At 50.7% G+C, this 18663-nt stretch overlaps 2 protein-coding genes across 2 annotated transcripts; one reads left to right on the top strand and one right to left on the bottom strand.

Moving 5' to 3' along the window:
* Positions 1–4973: 4973 nt before the first annotated feature.
* PLAGL2 (PLAG1 like zinc finger 2) lies at positions 4974–14794 on the bottom strand. Its single transcript, XM_074842791.1, has 4 exons — positions 14711–14794; positions 11571–11680; positions 9665–10060; positions 4974–8729 (listed from the first exon to the last, which is right to left on the bottom strand). Exons 3-4 carry the CDS (start codon positions 9925–9927, stop codon positions 7508–7510), a joined length of 1485 nt encoding a protein of 494 aa, XP_074698892.1. The 5' UTR covers positions 9928–10060; positions 11571–11680; positions 14711–14794; the 3' UTR covers positions 4974–7507.
* Positions 14795–14813: 19 nt separating this feature from the next.
* POFUT1 (protein O-fucosyltransferase 1) lies at positions 14814–18570 on the top strand. Its single transcript, XM_074842792.1, has 7 exons — positions 14814–15017; positions 15116–15237; positions 15362–15544; positions 16152–16264; positions 16973–17165; positions 17420–17662; positions 18078–18570. Exons 1-7 carry the CDS (start codon positions 14906–14908, stop codon positions 18264–18266), a joined length of 1155 nt encoding a protein of 384 aa, XP_074698893.1. The 5' UTR covers positions 14814–14905; the 3' UTR covers positions 18267–18570.
* Positions 18571–18663: the final 93 nt, after the last annotated feature.

Genomic DNA, 18663 nt, shown 5'->3' with positions numbered 1-18663 from the left:
TGCACAGCCGTGGCTGGTGACGGGTTACAGAGGTGCCAGTGTTGGGGGCTGCTGAATGTCTGTGACCCTGAGCCGCTGCCGAGACCAGAGCAGGTAAGTAATTAAAAGTCAGAAATCAGTGGAACAGTCCCTTCTCCCTTAAAAAAGGCAAATGAAGGCACAAGCCGTGCTGCCCTTGTCCCTCTGAGGCAGACTAAAGCAGCGCTGCGGTGTCCTGCCACAGCCCTCTGTGCCGGGAGAGCACTGCTGAGGAAAGGGCACGTTTTACTGGGGATGAGAACTAGATCACACCTAGAAAAGCACCTGAGTGCTGAAAAGGGTTCTCAGCTTTTAAACCATCTTCCAAAAAGAAATTCCTGGGAGGACAGGACACTCTTTGCTCTTTTTTATCTCTGTCTCAGCTTCTGTGGCCGGTCGTAGCTGAAGCTTTAAGGTTTGGTGCCGGTTCTGGTGCCTTTGGGCCGGGCGCAGGCTGGAAAGGGGGAGCGGGTTGTACTGGGCTGAAATGCTCCACGTGGGCTGGTAATTCCAGTGGAACCAAGTGACCAGAACTTTCTGTCCAACAGACATTGTTCTTCTTGGCCAGAGGGTGGTATCGGCTGTTGCTCCAGCCCCAGCAGGGTGCTGGGTCTTTTTTTTCTTTTTTTTCTTTCGGGTCTAATTCTTTGCTTGAAAGAAACTTAAAAGTCTGTGTAGATTCATGTAGGGAACTGGGTCCTTGACTTGCCTTCTGATTCTGTCTTTGCTTAAAAACAAACAACCTAAAAACCCCATTTCCCTCCAAGATGACACCTGGGGAAGATAATTCAAATGCTTTTAATAAACAACTTCATTATAAAAAATGCTTTCAATTTCAGCTTCATTTTGCAAGACAATGAAAGAGCCAATTTTAGTGATGAACTGTACATTTCCTAATGGCACTTAGTATCTTTACAATTTAAAAAACCTTGTTTACCGCCTCCAAAATACTCCACTAAAAGAGGGTTATTCACTGCGTGTAAAAGTGCTAGAAAGATTGTTTTTAGAAAAACAGTCCAGCGTTAACAATGGGAAGCTTCTGGCTTCAGCCGCGGCGGCCGCAGGAAGGGAGGTCAGGCCCCAGGGCCGGCCGAGACCCAGCACAAAGAGACGCTGCCAACTGCTGCCCCGGCCTCTCCCCCGCCGGCTCCCGGGGCTGCGGGACCCCAAACCCTGCCCCTACGACCACCAGGGCCTTTGCCAGCCCCGGCTCAGGTGCGGCCCCTGGGAGTCCTGCCCGGACTTGGGGGCTGCAGAGGCCGCGCAGCAGCTTTTCCTCCAGCAGCAGTTTTGGAGCTCTGGCAACCCCCCTCGAAGGCAGCCAGCTCCGCTCCCTTCAATAGCCGTGTTTAAGGAAAATACTGGTACTAATGTTCCAAAACCACCTTTCTAAAAATAGCTTCTAGGTATTAGGGATCACTAGAGGGGGGAACCCACAAAGCAGTCAAGGCTGAGGTGAGGAGAAGTCAGGCTCAAGACAGAAGTTCCAGGCTCTGGAACTCCGCGTGCGCTGGCGAGCGCCACCAGAAGCTTCTGTGTCACCTTCAAGTGCAAGGCACTGAACCGCGGGGGAGATCGGGGTGCTGGGCGCCTACGGGCCTGGCTCGCCCCGCGCTGGACGGGCAGGAGCCCTGCAGTGAGCGGCAGAGGCCGAGTGGCTCTTCCCCACCCTCTCGCTGAGTTCCGCGTCGGAGCTGCTCCCGCGCTTGTGCAGTCGTTCCAAAGACGGACGCGGTGTGTGAAACGGTGAGAACGAAGGAGAAGAGCGCTGCTGAAACGAGGGACGGTTGGTTTTTAACACGACACTGTAACGCTGAGGATTTTTCCCCTAACTGAAAACAAAGAGCTGACCTATTTAATAGTAATTAAAAAAAAATGGGTTCTAAATTCCCTGTTCTTTATCTGTTGCGATGCCTTTGACTCTCCTTGTCGCTGTGATCTCCCACGACAGCGTGGCCACCTCCATGTCCCACGTCCTTTGTGGGCGCTGATCTTCAGGCACCGGTGGAAAGGGCGACTGCGGACCTGGCTTCGGCTACGCGCACGCAGCGAGGAAGACGCTTCAGGCTCTTCCCACACGCCCACCTGCGCACGTAAGGAATAAAATGTGCTTTTGATAGGCAGGCGAAGCGAATCTCCTGGTGTAGGTTTGTCAGAAGCAGAACATGATCTGTTCTCGGGGTATCGTTTTCTGATCACCTGCTCTGTTTTTGCTCGGCCCGTTCCGGCGCTTCGTGGCATAACGTGGGGCGACGGCTCCGGGTGCTGAGGAAGCGCTTGGAGAAAACTCCTCACCTGGAGCTCAGAAGGGCTGAAACGCGTGGGGGGATTCCTGAAGGACCCCGGTTATGCAGCAGGATGAAGTGAGGATGCCAGGGGTGGGGGGGACAGCGTGGCGGGGAGCCCCATGGGGTGTGCGGTGACCGGGAGGAGCCTGCGGAGACGTGCTGGCAGGGGAACGGGAACTGGCGGCCCTGGAAGGGAGCTGTGTCGGGGCAGCGGCGCCTTTCCCTGCGCAGCTTTCAGCTGCTTTGCAGGGGAGACTCGTGCTGCTGTGCAGCTGTTCCGGGGAAATGGGCACAGAAAAGGCAAGTGGGGCCAGGGTGGGTGGCACGAGAGAAAAGAGTCCGGGTGCCCCCAGTCCTGGCCCAGCACAACCCAACGGCTGCTCCGAGCAGGCAGGACTGTAGTCAGAGCTTCAGAGGGCGACTCCCACCTCTGAGAATTGGGAAAAATACAAGAAATAAGTTATGAACGAGAAGCAAATTTTGGATGAGGATGGAAACCCGTAAAGTTTTAATGAAGTGGTTCTGTTGGAGCCATTCATCCGCCTCACTCTTTGGTGGCAGAATAGCTGCAAGGCTTGGGCAGGCAATTAACTAAAAATAGGCACCCGAGGGAGAATTCAGTAAGCCCGAGTAACCAGGATTAGAGAGGATAAGCAAGAAGGTAGGGTGATGGGGAGAGCATCTTTGAAGATTTCTTTGTAAAAATTTTAATTGTAGGCAGTAGAAAATGCCTCTGCAGGGCTATTCTTTCCAGATAGCAAAGGTGATGCAATGGTAGAGAAAGGAAATGGGGATTTTTCAGTGAACTGCAGGAAATCTTCCAAGCAGCTGCTATTCACCTGTCAGCAAGGAAGGAATTAAAGAACAAAGAGCTGAGCTCCCAACAAAAGTACTGAAATCCTCAATCTACCAGAGGGAAAAAAGGGATTCCCATTGAAGTGACAACATTTTTCAAGGCTGAGGCTAAAGAGCAGGCACTATTGTGAGAGGGCTGAACAGGGTCTGTCAGAACGCTGTACGTGGGTGCTCTGTCAAGCGAAATTCAGTGGAAGCAAATGCAAGTTAACGTGTTGTTCCTTCATACAAATGGATTTGGAGGGAGCTGTAATCCCATGGGGAGAAAGATCGTCAGACTTTCACACAGCTCCAGAAATCTGAGCCTGGGAAGGACTGGCTAGGTGAGTTAACCCTCTGCTGCCACGGAAATGGCTCGTCTTGTGTGTTTTCTAACAAGCGAGCTGGAATCCTTCCGATTCCTAGTGGGACGTTATGTCCTCGCCCTCCTGAGAGCCCGGGGTCTGAGTGGTAACGGCTGGCACGCGCCCGTCCCGCCCTTTCACGGACCTGAGCTCTGGGATTGTGTATCTTAGTTCTCTGCACTGTTCCTACTGAACGCCCCCCACGTGCACACGCTTTAAAATATTTCTTTACTTAACTAAACCCTCCTGACCAATCATTTGCTGTAGTTGCTCCTCTCAGGCTCAGCCTGATGCCACCTTGCCGACACAGCTGTGCCTGGAGTAATGACACCCCAGCGGGGCGGCTCACAGGAGGAAATCCTTCATTTAGCACTTCAAACGCCCTTTGTGGGGCAAGCGTGAGGCTTCTCCTGGCACAAGGTTTGTCACAGGTGACTTTCATCGGTTCTGACAGGCTCATCCTCCAAGCTCTCCCGTTCCGTGCGGCTGGTGCTTTGTGTCTCAGATCTCTGCGCTTCTTGGCTGCCCTGGCTTGGGGTACAGCCCAGCCGAATCCATCTCCTGTATTCACCGAGCCTCTTCAAAACTACTGCTTTAAAAATTCCTCCCTTCCATCGGCATCTTGTGCCTCCCAAGGTGGCTGAACTTGTCCGTGTCCCGGCTGACTCGTCGCAGTCTCCTGTACCCGGGTACTGCACTCGTGGTCCTCGGTGATGGCCAAAGAACCCCTGCGGGTGACCGTAACGCTCGGACACCGATGCTGTGGGTCCGTTTCACATCCACCATCCTCCCTCGCAGGCTCCATTCCCAACATTAATAATGAACTTAGGAGAGAAAGTAGCACGTTGACTTAAACATCCCTAACCTTGACTTTAAAAAACCCCCAAAAAACCAAACCAAACCCTTTCTGGGATGAAACTTTGTTTTTCTATCACCTAACTAGTGTAATGGCTGCCACTCCCTCATCCCAAGGTCCTGCCCACACACCAGAAGGTTTGCCAGGCTCTGCTGCAGCAATCTCCTCGCCAGGTGGCAAGTTCAAGGCTGTTTTACCTGCAGGCACATCAGCAGGAGCTTGTCTCAGCTGACTTCCACCGAGTCTCGTAACAGCCCGGTACTCCCCAACGAACTCAGACTCCCCAGGGGCGTAGCTTAGATACTCAAAGTTTCTTTCTTACGGTTGTTCACTAGCTTCAGGAAATAATTTGGTTTGTGAATGGCATACTTTGTATTTCACATGGAAGTAGCCTCATCAGTTTTAGATCGGCTGACAGAATACCTGCAGGTTATAAACTGTTGTGGAACGGGACTTCTGAGCCCATTTTGCAGTGCAAAGACCCGGCGTTAGCTCCAGCGTGCCGCCTCTGGACACGCTCCCGGGGCTGGTTTAGACTCTCCTTTCACTGACAAAGGTTATTGCGATTCTGCTTGTTGGAAGAGCTGTGGAAAGCAAATCACACGTGCAAATCATAGCAAAATGAATTCCATTTATTCTTTGACAGACTACTGGTAGGAAAAAGATGCCTGGCTCTAAGTTTAGCTACCGCTGCTAAAGGAATTCCAGTGATGACATCTGTTCAGAGTACAATGCAGGCGAAAAGCGGGAAAGCTGAATGTTCTGAAACGGAAGAAGGTGTGTGATGGCATTGCATAAACCTGATAATCCTCACATGCAGTAAGTGATCAGCTCTGACCATTTATTTCTCAAAAAAAAAAAAATTCCTCTCAACTGAAGACAGGGATAAGGCTTGCATAAAATTGATAACAGTGTGAAACTTTAATTTGCAAAGAGAAAAGCAATAGAAGACAGGCCTGAGGTATTCAATGACGGTAAACAGAAGACTAGCTGAAATGCCCTATTTACCTTTTTCTATGTTAGAGAACAAGAAGGCACTCGTTGAACTTCGAAAGGCAACATTTTACAGTGGAGAAAAGGAAGTACTGCATTTAACTCGGGGAGATCATTGCCACAGGATATTGCTGAGGTAAATAAATCTTATATTACATTTTGATACAAAAGTATTATCTGCAGCATTGCTGGCTAACCTAAAACAACTGATCTATGTTTTGGAGAATCAATGGATCACTAAACAGTCATTCTGGGAAGAATTACTAAGCTAAATTAAAAATAAAATTCTTGAGTAAAACGGAAGGGGGACAAGCCTATGAACAAACGAGGCACGGCTGACGTCACGCGGTGGGATCACGGCTCAGCAGAGAGCAGCATGCGCTGATGAAGTGGATGTACTGCGGGGAGAGGAGGGAGGACAGCATCTGGCTTCGCCGAAGGAGCTGAGATAACAGAGTAGAGGTAGATTTTGCATTTCCTAGATTTACGGAGAACAATATTGACAGATTTCCTGGTTGATATCGGCCTACTCCATGCTGAGGTATGAAGAGCTGGGTGTCTATATTCATCGACGCGCACCAACCTCCAGCGAGATCGACGCCGTACGTTACCATCTGCAGGGCAAGTGCCCAGGACAACAAGAGCAGGAGATGACCCAGATGTTAAACGACATCGGGAGCTGGCGGCCACCCCCCAGTGTGACCCTTCTGCCCTCAGCGGGGAGACAGGCCGTGGAAGAATTGAAGAGGTGGGGCAGGGAGCAAGGGAAGCAGGGCTGGAACTCCAGGAGGCAAGGCTCGAGGAGGGAACAAAAAGGCCAGTGGAACCAAATCCTGAGTGGAAGGGTGACTGCAGGCCCAAACCCTCAGCGTCTGTTAGAACTTTAGTGTTGGGGAAAATGCTTCAGATACACCGACAGAGTGTACATGAAGCTGGGACCAATTTTTCCACCCAATCCCTGGATGGTATCACCCCAGGACTGAGGTAAAAATCTCTCTCTTGAAACTGCTTCATGGATAAGCCGAAAGGGCTCTGATCTCACTGAACTGTTGTGGTAAAAAAACCTCGAAACTCGTACTCTGCTCCTCATCTCAAGGGAACCTCCGGAGCGGGGCGCGCAGCCTGTCTCCAGCCTGGCCTTTTCTCATGCTTTGGTTTCCAGACTAGGTGCATGACCTGTTTGCCTGGGGGGGATGTTTAAAACAAACGGGGCCCCATCCATCCACCACAAAACAAGCCAAGCCGGGAGAGCTGCTCCGTGCCCCCGACGCGTGGAGAGCCAGAGAGAAGACGCGGGAAGCTGCTGCCGACAGCGGCAGAGGCTGAAGTGGTCCGAGCAGTGTATTTCCCCATGGGGGAAGAACATGATAAGTGAAGAGAAATCAGTGCAACCTGACTTCGTTGTGTAAACAGTGTTCTAGCTACACCAGACATAAACCCAGTGTATTCTGGTGCCTCCTACTTTCATAATGGCGGAAACAGATTTGCGTTGTGTAAACAATGTTCACTGTAATGAGTTTAACCTAACGGCTCCGCAAAGAAGACTGAGGTGACATCTCTGAATTCGCTATGTAAACGGTCTTGTGGCTTAACACTGATGTGGAGTAAGCTGCGTTCGGTGGAGGAAGCTGTTAGGTGATGGGATGAGAGGTAGTGGGGAAGGACAGCCTCTCCCCTGTTGGCTTCATACAGAGCGGGTATCCTGACTTCTCCTCCTTCTCCGTGTGGAGGTGTTGGCTGTTTTGCCAGAATTGCAGTGTGACAACGTGAAATGGAAGCTGGACTCTTCAAAAGTTTAGCCCAAGATGAAAGAGTCTCAACTCCTTCTCAGGGACAGTCCCTTCCCCAAGAGGAACATAGCTCCGGGATCTCAGGGAAGGTCAGTGCTAAGCGCGGCTCCTGATTCACAGATTAAAAATTAGATAAAATATATCCAGTCTATTAGCTGAAATCTTTCTGCTGTACAGGACTGGGACTTGCACGGGGATATCTGCTGTTCCAGTCTACAAGTGCTCCCTCCAGAGATCAGAAACCTCCTGTCTGAAACAGCTTTGCAAAGCTTTCACACCCCCAAGGGAAGGAAGAGTTGTGCGTTTTTAAGGCTCTCCACAAAAGGGTGACTGAAAGATCTGCTCTCCAGTGCTATTTTCAGCTTATTGGAATGCCTGGTGGAAACGTGGCAGCGTGGTTGTGCTCAAGCTGGAGGTGAAGACAGGGGGCAATGAATGAAGGGGCCCAAAGTTCAGCGAGGCCCCAGCTCCAGGAGATTCTTGAGGTTGATGTTGCAAAGTGGTAAGCAGTGGCTGTGTCTCCCCCTGCGAGTAGCCCATGACCAATCCCCCCGATGATACGGGTGGATTGCAAGGAGGAAGATTTAGGGGGAGGAAGCCAAGAAGATGAGAAAAGTCCATGTTAGCAGCACAGAGAGCCTCTGAAAGGTTAGCAGGGCTCTTGGGAAGCAAAGGCTCATCCAGGGGGGGTGGCTGGGGCGAAGAGGACTGAGGCTCACCAGACGAGAGAGACAGGCTGCCAGGGAAGTCTGACAGAAAGCTGTCCACCTCTACTTTGGGTAGTTTCTCAGGCAAATATGAGGTAGATCCAAGCTGATACTTTGGAGGAGGTTGTGGTGGGGAGGAGATGGGAGAAGAAGACTCCAGAGGATAGCTCATTCCCATGGGAAGAGAATTAGGAACCAAAGTATGGGGCATCCCTGAGCTTGGCATGGTTTGGAGATGTGTGCTGTACATGCCCACAGGCAACACGCCAGGGAAGCTCTTACCACCTATCATGTCTCTGGATGCCATACACAGGACGGGACTCAGCTCTTCTTTCACTGCCACAGATGAACTGCAGCTTAGGAGACCCAGCATGTCAACCGGCTCTGTCTTAATCTTCAGCAGTTCCTGGGAGTGGCTTTTCTTCATGTGCCTGGTCAGATGATCTTTCCGCCCAAACCTCTGCGCGCAGTACTGGCACAAGAAGTCCTTCCGCCCCGTGTGCACCACCAAGTGCCTCCGCACATCCTTCCGGGTGTAGAAGCGCCTGTCGCAGTGGTCACACGGATGCTTCTTCTCCTTCGCTCCACCGGAAGCCCGTCGAGAATGAGCTTTGAGGTGCTCCAGCAGCACTTGGGTGCTCTCGAAGGTCTGCAGACACACCTTGCAGCTGAGATCGCCGCTGGCAGCCGCGTGCATGGCCAGATGGCGCCTGAAGCCCAGTTTCGTGTTGTAGTTCTTGCCGCACTCCGGACAGTGGAGGGCCTCCTTGTTGGGATCGTGGGTCTGGAGGTGGTTGCGAAGGTGATCCTTCCGGTGGAACATCTTCTCGCAGTACATACACTGATGAGGCTTCTGAGCAGAGTGCGTGGCCATATGCCTTTTGGGAGAAAAGCAGGAAAGTTTTAGACCAGCGGCCAACCCCTAAGAGAACACGTTACTTTTGCAAAATTTTCCTGCTGTTCTACGTTTCATGCCACAAAACCCCCAGACGGCATTTCAGCGCCACAGAAGGTGCTGCCCCGACAGCCAGCGCAGCAGCGACTCCAGGCACGGAAGCTCGACCTTCCTGAGCCTGGCTCAGCAGTGCCTGTCCTCCCCAGCACACACCACCTCCACACAGGAATACTTTAGTCAGCTCCTCAGCTCCTGTTCTCTCTGCTGAGGCTGTCGGAGGGGGAAATGACAAAGAAAACCTTGGCAGTTTATGATAAGAAACGCTCATCTGCTGGTGAGACAGTGTCATTTCATCAGGAGGCATCAGACTGTGGCAATGTCTGTTGACAGCAACCATGGACTGATTTCACCCCGGTGTCTGACACTCTCTGGCACTGCGGTTCATCTAGTTTCAAGTTCTTACTGATCAGTTTAATTATTCTACACTGTATTTCAGTACATAAACGGGAACTCTACTTATTCTTGCTAGAACAACAGCTGCCACAGAAATATTCCTGTGATTAAAGTTAGAGCTTATGAACTGTGAATGCTGTTCTTGCTTTTCATTTTGTTTTTTAATCTGTGAACTTCACTTTCTGCTTCAATTTCCTCCTCAGTAAAACACAAAACACCTCAAGCTCAGGATAAAGTATTATCTGAGGTTGTCTGGAGATAAAGCATTATCTGAGGTTCTCGGGAAGGTGCTTAGAGAGATGCCAAGTATGGTAACGTCTGGGACTTGACTGCTTTTCAAGGTAACAAGGGCATTTCCCCTCCTCCACCTTCTCAGAAATTCAAGCAAAAAAAACATGAGGGAGGGGTTTTCCCCTCTTCTGGCAGGGGAGCGCTGTTCGGCAGCGGCACTCAGCAGTTACCTACCTATAGAGCTTGTACTTAGAAGCAAAGGCTTTGCCACAGTGCAGCTGAGGGCAGTTGTAGGGTTTCTGCTCAGTGTGAGAAAGTGTGTGAGTTCTCAGCTTGTCCACATTAGTGAAGGAAGTCTCCGATATTTCACATTGGCATTTTCCCTGACTTTCAGTCTCTTCACCTCTTGGTCTGGGGACTAATTTCCAGCCTGTCTCTTCCTCCTCCTGCTTTGCATCTTGAATCCAGTTGGGAACACTAGGAAAAAATGCCGTCATGGCAGGTCTAGTAGAACATGGCCATGTCAAGCAGAACTCGAGCCTGCAGGCGTCTTGCCGTGATGTTGTCCCGGGGCCGCTTTCTGTTGGAACCCTCTGTGAGCAAACTGCTTTAGCAGCAAACCATCTTCATCTGCAATCACACAAGGGTTGGGGTTACGACGCTGCATCTTTCACCCGCGCACACAAACACGTGTGAGTATTCAGCAAGCGTTATAAACACGTGAGGATGCGTGTTCACGGACATGGGCAACTCCCAGCTCCAGAACGTGTTTCATTCTTTTCTCCCTTAACCCCCGTTACCTGAATAAAATTATGTTAAACTTTTTCTGAATTACGTTTTTGCAACTATTAAGAGCCAGTGTTACCTGTTACATGCATTTTCTCCTGAAATATTGTAGGTAGGAGTCTCTTTGTAGCTCTAAATACCTCACCTTTCCCCACGTGTTTTGTGGATCCCTCCTCATCCCCTTTTTTCACGTTCTTCACAGTCTATTCTCACTTGCTCTTGATCTTTGCTCACACGGAATTCCCTTCTAGAGCTTCTCAGCAAAACTAAGGTTCTCGTCTGTTTTTTCATCCACTCTGCTACCAACCTGGTGCACGAGCAAGACCATCTCCTAGCAAACTAGTCTGAATTCCCACACACGGGTCAACAGGGCTGGGGAGGAAAACCCGCCATTATCAGCAGCGTTACACCTTTTTCAGGAAGGCAACAGACGCTGCTTCTCTTCAGGGTGTGATTAGTCACTGTATCTTCACTTTTCTACTGTGGGGCAGATTCTGCCTCTCTGGATTAGCAAATTTTCTACAGTAATGAGCAATTTTTATTTTTTTTTCTCCTTTCACACTCTCACCCATTGATAATGGAAGTTCAGACTGTTTCCTGTTCAACAAAATATACCTCCTGTACGCTCTGCTGGCTTTCATGTTGATGAAAATCTCCATTAATCTCTCTTAGCAGGCTGTTCTTGAGTTGTGTTTGTCCTGGTGGTAAAATACTGCATTTTTACATGCTTCTACCACCACCTAAACTGGTAAACGGTTAGCTGAACTAAACACCTCAGAAAAGATCTCTTCCACTGAATTTAGCTGCCTGAGAAACTCTTCTTAAAATAGCATCAAACCCTCAAGCTCTTTCTCAGTCCATGATTGCTTCAGAGGGAGGAACTTCCTGCCTGCACATCAACACGAGTGCCAGTTGTGGGCAGGATGTGCAACTATGAGGGAACTAACCAACCCCCATTAAGAAAGTGCACCCCTGAACGTTATGAATAGCTGAAGTAACAAGAACTGTAACTACAGCATCACGCACAATCCCAGGAATGGTTCCCTCAGGATGGAAAACACTGGGAAATGGGATGACTCCGAGAAAATGCGTCAGTATGAGGTTTGGAAATGTCCATCAAGAACAGAATTCAGTTTTGTGCAGGCTGAATCTACTCAGCCAGAGCAGAACAAAAAAGGACTAGAACTGCTGAGGTGCCACTTTGGCACAAACCAGCATGACCTGACGGCTGCTCCCACCCCTCGGGGCGCAGGAGCCCGGCTCAGAGCACTCAGTCTTCCTCTGCAGGTGTCTGAGACCCTGAATATTTCACCTCTGTACCAGAGGTGTGCCAGAAAAGATAAACATTCTCTACCTCCTGCTTCAGAGCTGTGCACACGTTCTGGGAGCCTCTGCCGCTTGCGCTGGGTAGTTGCTTCTTTCCCTCTGAACCAGCTCAGCCATCTGTACCAGTTTCAGAGCTACCTGAAAGAAGACACAGTTTGAATTTGCTGTCTTTAATAGTAAGGCACATAACTATCACCTTCAGAGCAGGAACCCAAACACAAATGAGTTAAGATATGGTAATCTCTGTAATTGATTGTAAAATTTCATCACATTTCCTTTAAAATTGTAAGGGTCTAGCAAGAAAAAGGGCTCTATCTGAGTCTGTTTCTAAGTCTAAATGCACGTCCTAGGACACTGACAGCTGTGGAATAAGAAAGAAAAACCAAGATGAGGGTCTTGCATAGTATCAGTGAAACCCAGAAGCCATGGAAGTTAACAGCATAATTCGTGCTTGGCTAGAAAACCCTCTGCACGACCTAGATATTTACACTTTTTCAAGAACGCTATTAGTTTTCTTAGTCACATTTCCACAAAGAACGCTTCCAGTATGCTCCCTGTTCACTATAAGTCTGTAGCCACCAGACAGAAACAGTCACCACTGTGTCGAAACACTCCACCTACACTCATTTGGAGAACATCTTGTACATCACGGTGCTTGTACCTGCACTGGGAAACCTGGTTATCTTGGAAAGTTTTGTACTAGTCCTGGAAAAATATGTCTAGCCTATGCAGCTCCAGAAACCTCAGATAAGTTGGTTACAGAAAACTCCCCTCACCAGATGAATCTTCCCCTGCCACAGTTCTGCAGAGGTTAAGAAGCTGGTGAGGGGAACACAGAGCTGGCAAAAAATATGATCCACCTGTGAGCTGGATTCCCACTGGCTGCCAATTTATATGAAATATTTCATTACTCCAGTCATCACGTTTGTGCAAATTCAAGCTAGAAGAGCTCATACAAGCTGATGGATCATACACTATCTAAGAGATTCTGGCCACAGAAAACAATGAAGTATGTCTGAGTTGGTACATGGTACAAAAAAAAGCTCTCAGGCTTCACAAAAAGTCCCTGGGATAGAGTCTGAAACCTGCTTTGACAGTCTGTCCCACTGTTTAATCCTTCTCAAAGTGTGGTTCAAAGTATCAATAGAGCATTTCTGCAGTTTTTGCCCCTCGAAGTCACTCCTGTGACACGGAGCATCATTCCTCAAATGCGTGGGAAAACCTTGTGACCTAGGCTGGGAACCAGATCGGGGAACTACCCAGGTTAAAAATAATCAGGAAAAAAGAAAAAGGAGCCTGGATGAGTTCTCTGAGCAGCCCAACAGCAAAGCTGTGCTGATCTGGTGGCAGCGGGGACGCCGCAGCGGCGGGAGGCAGGGACAGGGGGCCTGGCAGGCTGCCCAACCAGCCCCTGGATTGTGGAGCTGCGGTTTCTCTTTTCTAAAGGGCCTCTCTCGTGTCTGATTTGTATCTGGCTGTCCTTGGCTTCCACCTGCTCAGTCCCCTGTGCCTTTGCTGAGGAGCTGCTCCAGCACTGTCACTTCTCTTCCCGCAGGGACAGAGAAGTTGGCCTCAGGACTCCAGCGTCCCCTCAGTCCTCACCTCCCGCCTCTGCACTGGCCTGGCTGTTTTACAGCTGCACGGTGGTGTGGCTGGAGGGACTTACCCAGCCGAAAAGTAACTTCTTTTTATTTTTTTCCTCCCCCAGCCAGATCAGTCCCCTACTCAGGTTTGCTAAGCTATTTTAAGTTGTCAGAACTTAAACTTGCTCAAGCAGAAGGTGCCAACGACATGGCAGAAAGCAGAAGCCTGAGCCCATGGTGGGCACTCGGCCTCGGCCCAGTGTCGTGCCTCCAACCCTCTGCAGCGATCCCAGCCGCAGCGTCAGGCCAGGCACCGGCCCGGCGGGGACACGCATGCCTTGAGTGACCTTCCTACACGATAACCTGTGACCAGAACACCTTAACCCGCCGCAGCCACGTCCCTCGGAGCAGGTCTTTCAAAGCCCCCACACAGCATAACAAAATCACGCCCTACTTTACAGTGTTCTAATCAAGTCCAGCTTCGACCCCTGACTGCAAGACTCTGCTTCTGGACCTCTGATCCCTTTACAGCTTTTCTACATCCTTGGCCGTTTTCCAGTATCAGCTTTTTAATTATAAAGGAGGAAAAGTGGATACCAACCCTAGATGCACAGCACCAGCCTTGCCAATGCCACACCTGGATGTAAAAATCACTCTCCTACCTGCCTACAAATCTTGCATTGACCCTTTTTTTTCAGTTTTCCTACAGTCACAAACACCAACTCATGTGTCATTATGATTCCCTGCTTTCCCCTACAAAAACCATTCTTTTCTTGCAGTGAGTGACTTTGGCTGTTTCTAGATATGTAGGTTTTTACATCCAAACAGGCTCATTTTTCTAGCTGAGCTGTTCAAGCCTCAGTATCGATTTCCCCCACCTGATCACTTACAGATTTTGGAAAAACTCCGCATAAAGTTTGCATTTACTTTTAAAACCCAGGGAAAAGCTGCTGCCCCTTTCCCATAGAATGTAACCAGACACACCATCCCCGCAGGATGATTTTCCCACCTGATCGAGCTCCTCTTTCACCCTCCACCCCCCTGACATGACAACAGACTTGGAATTTGAAAGCCCAAACCCCTTCCCTGCACCACCGGGAAAGCCCCAAACGCCAACATGGCTCCGGGATGATTTATTTATGCCACAAAAACCCGCTCTTTTCACTCACTCAACCCCAAAGTGGCTGCAAAGCCACCAGGACAGAGCGCGGCCGTGTTGGTTGCAACCAGCGGGGCTACCGGGGGAAGGAGGGGGGGGTGCCCCGAGTCCGGGGCAACTCGGGACCCCCCCAGCAGCTTCTCCGGTTGCACCGGGAGGGAAACGGACCGAGGGACGGGTCCGTGGCTGCAGCCGGGCCGGTGCCAGGGGGAGCACACGTGCCGCCCCCCCTCCCCGTTACCATGGCGCAGCCCTGAGGGGAGGGAGGGGGAGAGGCGGGCCCGGCCTACGCCCCCCCCTCCTCCTCCTTCTTCTCCTCCTCCTCCTCCTCACACGCCCCCCCCCTCCCCTGAGGGGACCCCGCCGCCGAGGGGAGGGGGCCGCCGTGACGCCGCCCCTCGCCCCCTTCCCCCCCCCCGCACTCACCCCGTTCCCCCGGGCCCCGCCAGGCGCGGCTCCGGCCCAGGCCCCGGCGGCCCCATTGTGCGGGGCATTGTGGGAGTGACGTCGCCCTCCCGCTTCCGCCTCGATGGTGGCCGCTTCCCGCTAGAGAGGCCGTTCCGGCGGGCCCCGGGGCATGCCGGGACGGGGCCGCCTCTCGTTGGCCTCCGCCGAGCCGCCATGGCGGCGCCGCCGGTCCTTGTTCTCCTCCTCTTCCCCCTCCTGCTGCTGGGAGGCGGCGCGGCGCCCGCCTGGGACGCGGCCGGTTACCTGCTCTACTGTCCCTGCATGGGTGAGGCCCTCCCGCCGCGGCGGGCCCCGGCGCCGAGCCCCCGGCGGAGCCCCCGGCGGAGGCCCCGGCTGAGGCCCCGCTCTCGCCCCCTCTCGCAGGCCGGTTCGGGAACCAGGCCGAGCACTTCCTGGGAGCCCTGGCCTTCGCCCGCGCCCTCAACCGGACCCTGGCCGTGCCGCCGTGGATCGAGTACCGCCACCACCGCCCGCCCTACACCAACGTGAGCCCGGAGAGGGGAAGCGGGGAGGGGGCGGCGGGCAGGGCTGGGGCCTCTCCCCGGGGGAGGCGGACGGGGGAGGTGCGGGCCCCGGGGCCGCGAGTGAGGCGGTTGCTGTCGTCCCCAGCTGCATGTTCCCTACACGGAGCACTTCAGGCTGGAGCCGCTCCTGCGGTACCACCGCGTGATCGCCTTGGAGGACTTCATGGAGGAGCTGGCGCCCGTTCACTGGCCTCCTGGCAAGCGAGTGGCTTACTGCTTCGAAGCGGCGGCTCAGAGAAGCGCTGACAAAAGCACTTGTCCCATGAAGGTGAGTTCCTGCCGCATCCCCGTGGGCGCAGTTTCATTGTGCTGCTGTACCAGAGGGAATGACCGACTCAAATCAGGCCGTCATTGACTGGCAAATTTAGGAGCTACCGCCCCAAACCAGCCTGTGGGGCCCGTCCTTTTGCCTTACTGGTGTGGCTGGCGGCACCTTCATGCTTTTCTTTGTCAGCAAACGCTTGGGGTTGAGGAAGATTTTCTGTGTAAGTAGATTTTGCCACTTCAGACTCGGTTGTGACTGTAAGGAGAGCAGATTTGTAACAAGCTTTCAGGTCTCAGCCCATTTCACATCTGTGGTACAGTTGTCCACCTGGTTTCAAAGCAACCTCTTTTAAATACAAGTTTGAGACCTGTGGTGTTCTTGTTCTTTTAACACAGGCTTTGCATTAGCTCTCAGTTAACTTTGATGTGTTTCACTTTAATGTGCTTTGCTTTCTTTGATGTGGAGCTGAATGTGACAAACAGGCTGTTGTGTTCAGTCTGCTTTCCTCCTGTAACAGAAAAGCTCTTCAGCTTTGCACCCCAGGATCTCGCTAGGTCTGTCTTTCAGGCTATGCCTGTTCATCGAACGAATGTTTCTCTTTCCTTTGCAGGATGGAAATCCATTTGGTCCCTTCTGGGATCAGTTCCAAGTGAATTTTGATAAGTCTGAGCTCTTCAAGGGAATCTCCTTCAGTTCTGCTTACAAGGACCATTGGATCCAAAGGTAGCAAGAAGATGGAAGAGTGCTGGCAAGCTACTATGGAATAACTCACAAAACCAGTTGTGCTAGTCACTGTCTAAAGCCTTTGCCTTTGGGGGGAGAGACTGAAGTGGCTAGTTAACCATATAATTAAAAATGTTAATGTTTTTTCCATTAAATATTCACTGAGCATGTTCTTCTGTGGGCAGTGTTAGGTGTGAACTCTCTTAGGCTGATTGATTTCTGAGCCAGTAACATTTAGTTATAGTATTTATTGATTACGTCTGTAATTATTCTTCAAAAAAAATTTGGTTCTCAGTTGCTGATCATGAGCTGTATTTTGCTGGTTACCTCGTGTTTTCAGAGCCCCTTTAGTCGTATCAGTAAGTTTGACAGAATTGCTCTAGTCTGGGGTGAAAATGTAAGTTATTGTGGCTTGGTAGCTCATCGTTATGCATATGAGACCTTTTGTCTGTCAAATGACACTGATTCATTTGTTACCAGGGCTGGGGTAAAACACAGTACCTGGGTTTTGCTTCAATGTTCTGTTCACATACAAAAGGTTTAGGATTCGTCTTGGGTAAATTTGGAGCAATAGATGTTGCGTATTTCTGGGTGTTCATAGTTTCCATTCTAACTTTCACAAAATTCATGAGCAGTAGTCCTTGCAAGATGATGCCTGCCAGGTTATGTCATGTTTTGGTCTGTGGTTTTTTTTTTTTTTCCCCATAGATTTCCACCCTCTGAGCACCCTGTGCTCGCCTTACCTGGAGCTCCAGCCCAGTTCCCAGTCTTAGAGGAGCACCGACCCCTCCATAAGTACATCGTGTGGTCTGATGAAATGGTGAAGAAAGGAGAGGCCTACATTCATTCTCTGCTGATCAGGCCCTACGTAGGAATTCATCTGAGGATCGGCTCAGACTGGGTATGGTTCTGTGTGGGGCTGGCTGCTGTAGCCCGTGCAGTGGCCATCGGCTGGTGGCTGATGCTCTGTGGAAGAAGCTGGAGCTGTGCTGGGGCGACAGCCTGACCCCGGCGGCACTCGGCAACTCACTGGGTTAGCAGCGCCACTGGGATTCCTCTTTCAAACAGGGTGTAATGCTGGTGGGGGATGTGGTGGTGTTTTCTCCTGCTGTTGCCGTTCAATCATGATATTTCCTCTTTTTTTTCTTCCAACAGAAAAACGCCTGCAATATGTTAAAGGACGGGACAGCCGGGCCTCACTTCATGGCTTCACCTCAGTGCGTGGGCTACGACCGAAGCGCTGCGGTCCCTCTTACCATGGACATGTGCCTGCCAGACCTCCGAGAGATCAAACGTGCTCTCAAGCTCTGGGTAAAAAAGACAGAAGCTAAATCTGTTTATATCGCTACCGATTCTGAGCCCTACACGACAGAAATACAGCAGTTCTTCCAAGGAAAGGTAAGGCTTTCAGAAACCCGTCCTGGCAGGAGTGCTTTAATAAAAACCTTCCTTGGATTCTGGCCCCTTGCTGCCATGGACAGCAGGCAGTTGTGTAACACCTTATTCACAGACACATACTGGCATCTCAAAGTTGTTATTGCTATGAGCAAAATTTATTATACTGTAAAACTGTTCCTTTCCTAGAAGTTGAAGAGCGTTACCCTTCATGGTAGTAAATTTCTCCTTGAAAAAGACTTCAATTAAATAAACTGAAGGGATTTTCAAAACTGTTTTGACATTTATCTATTCGTACATGAGTTCTAGGGTGACTTAAGACAGAATCCACTCTGTTTGTTTTATATTCCCATTTCTAATATTAAGCCAAGGCATTTGGATTGTAGTAAGATTTGTTTGCTTTCCTTGTTTCCTGCAGATCAAGGTTGTCAGCTTGCAGCCAGAAGTGCCTCAGATCGATTTGTATGTTCTCGGCCAGTCCGATCACTTTATCGGGAACTGTGTCTCTTCGTTTACTGCCTTTGTGAAAAGAGAGCGCGACGTGCATGGAAAACCCTCTTCGTTTTTTGGCATGGACCACCCACCGAGATTACGGGATGAATTCTGACCAAAGTTCTCAGGGCTCTGAGCTTGGTACCCACCGAGGGACCGCTCGAGGCTGACGGCATTCCCCTGCGTGCAGAGCACGCTGCCGGGCTGCCGCAGCCCTCTCACTCCTCACAGTCGCTTCTAGACTGTTCTATCTGACTTCTCCTGTATTCCCAGCGTGAGGTCAGACAGAAAAGAAACTTTAAATCCTGTAGTTTATAGGAAACTATAAACTATGTATAGTTCTTAAGATGTAGTTGATACAGTTCTCCATTCTCACTCTTTGGGGTTCACCAGCAATCGTGATGAAGCAGCTGCTCAGATTTCCTCTTCTCTGTTTTTTTTTTTTTTTCCGTTAAATTTAAATTTTACATGGAGATGTGGTGAAGCTCCTTGTCCAAAATTGACCATAAGTT

The sequence above is a fragment of the Strix aluco genome, chromosome 17 (assembly GCF_031877795.1).
Source record: "Strix aluco isolate bStrAlu1 chromosome 17, bStrAlu1.hap1, whole genome shotgun sequence".
Lineage (NCBI taxonomy): Eukaryota > Metazoa > Chordata > Aves > Strigiformes > Strigidae > Strix > Strix aluco.
This window is presented reverse-complemented; position numbering and strand designations above follow the sequence as displayed.

What these genes read in the sequence shown, in the direction of transcription:
- PLAGL2 (XM_074842791.1), bottom strand. Translation starts at nt 9,927, where the DNA reads ATGACGGCATTTTTTCCTAGTGTTCCCAACTGGATTCAAGATGCAAAG. An exon ending in TCTAAGTACAAGCTCTATAG is followed by an intron (nt 8,730 to 9,664) that starts GTAGGTAACTGC and finishes TTCTCCCAAAAG; the next exon opens with GCATATGGCCACGCACTCTG.
- POFUT1 (XM_074842792.1), top strand. Translation starts at nt 14,906, where the DNA reads ATGGCGGCGCCGCCGGTCCTTGTTCTCCTCCTCTTCCCCCTCCTGCTG. An exon ending in AAAGCACTTGTCCCATGAAG is followed by an intron (nt 15,545 to 16,151) that starts GTGAGTTCCTGC and finishes TTTCCTTTGCAG; the next exon opens with GATGGAAATCCATTTGGTCC. An exon ending in AAGGACCATTGGATCCAAAG is followed by an intron (nt 16,265 to 16,972) that starts GTAGCAAGAAGA and finishes TTTTCCCCATAG; the next exon opens with ATTTCCACCCTCTGAGCACC.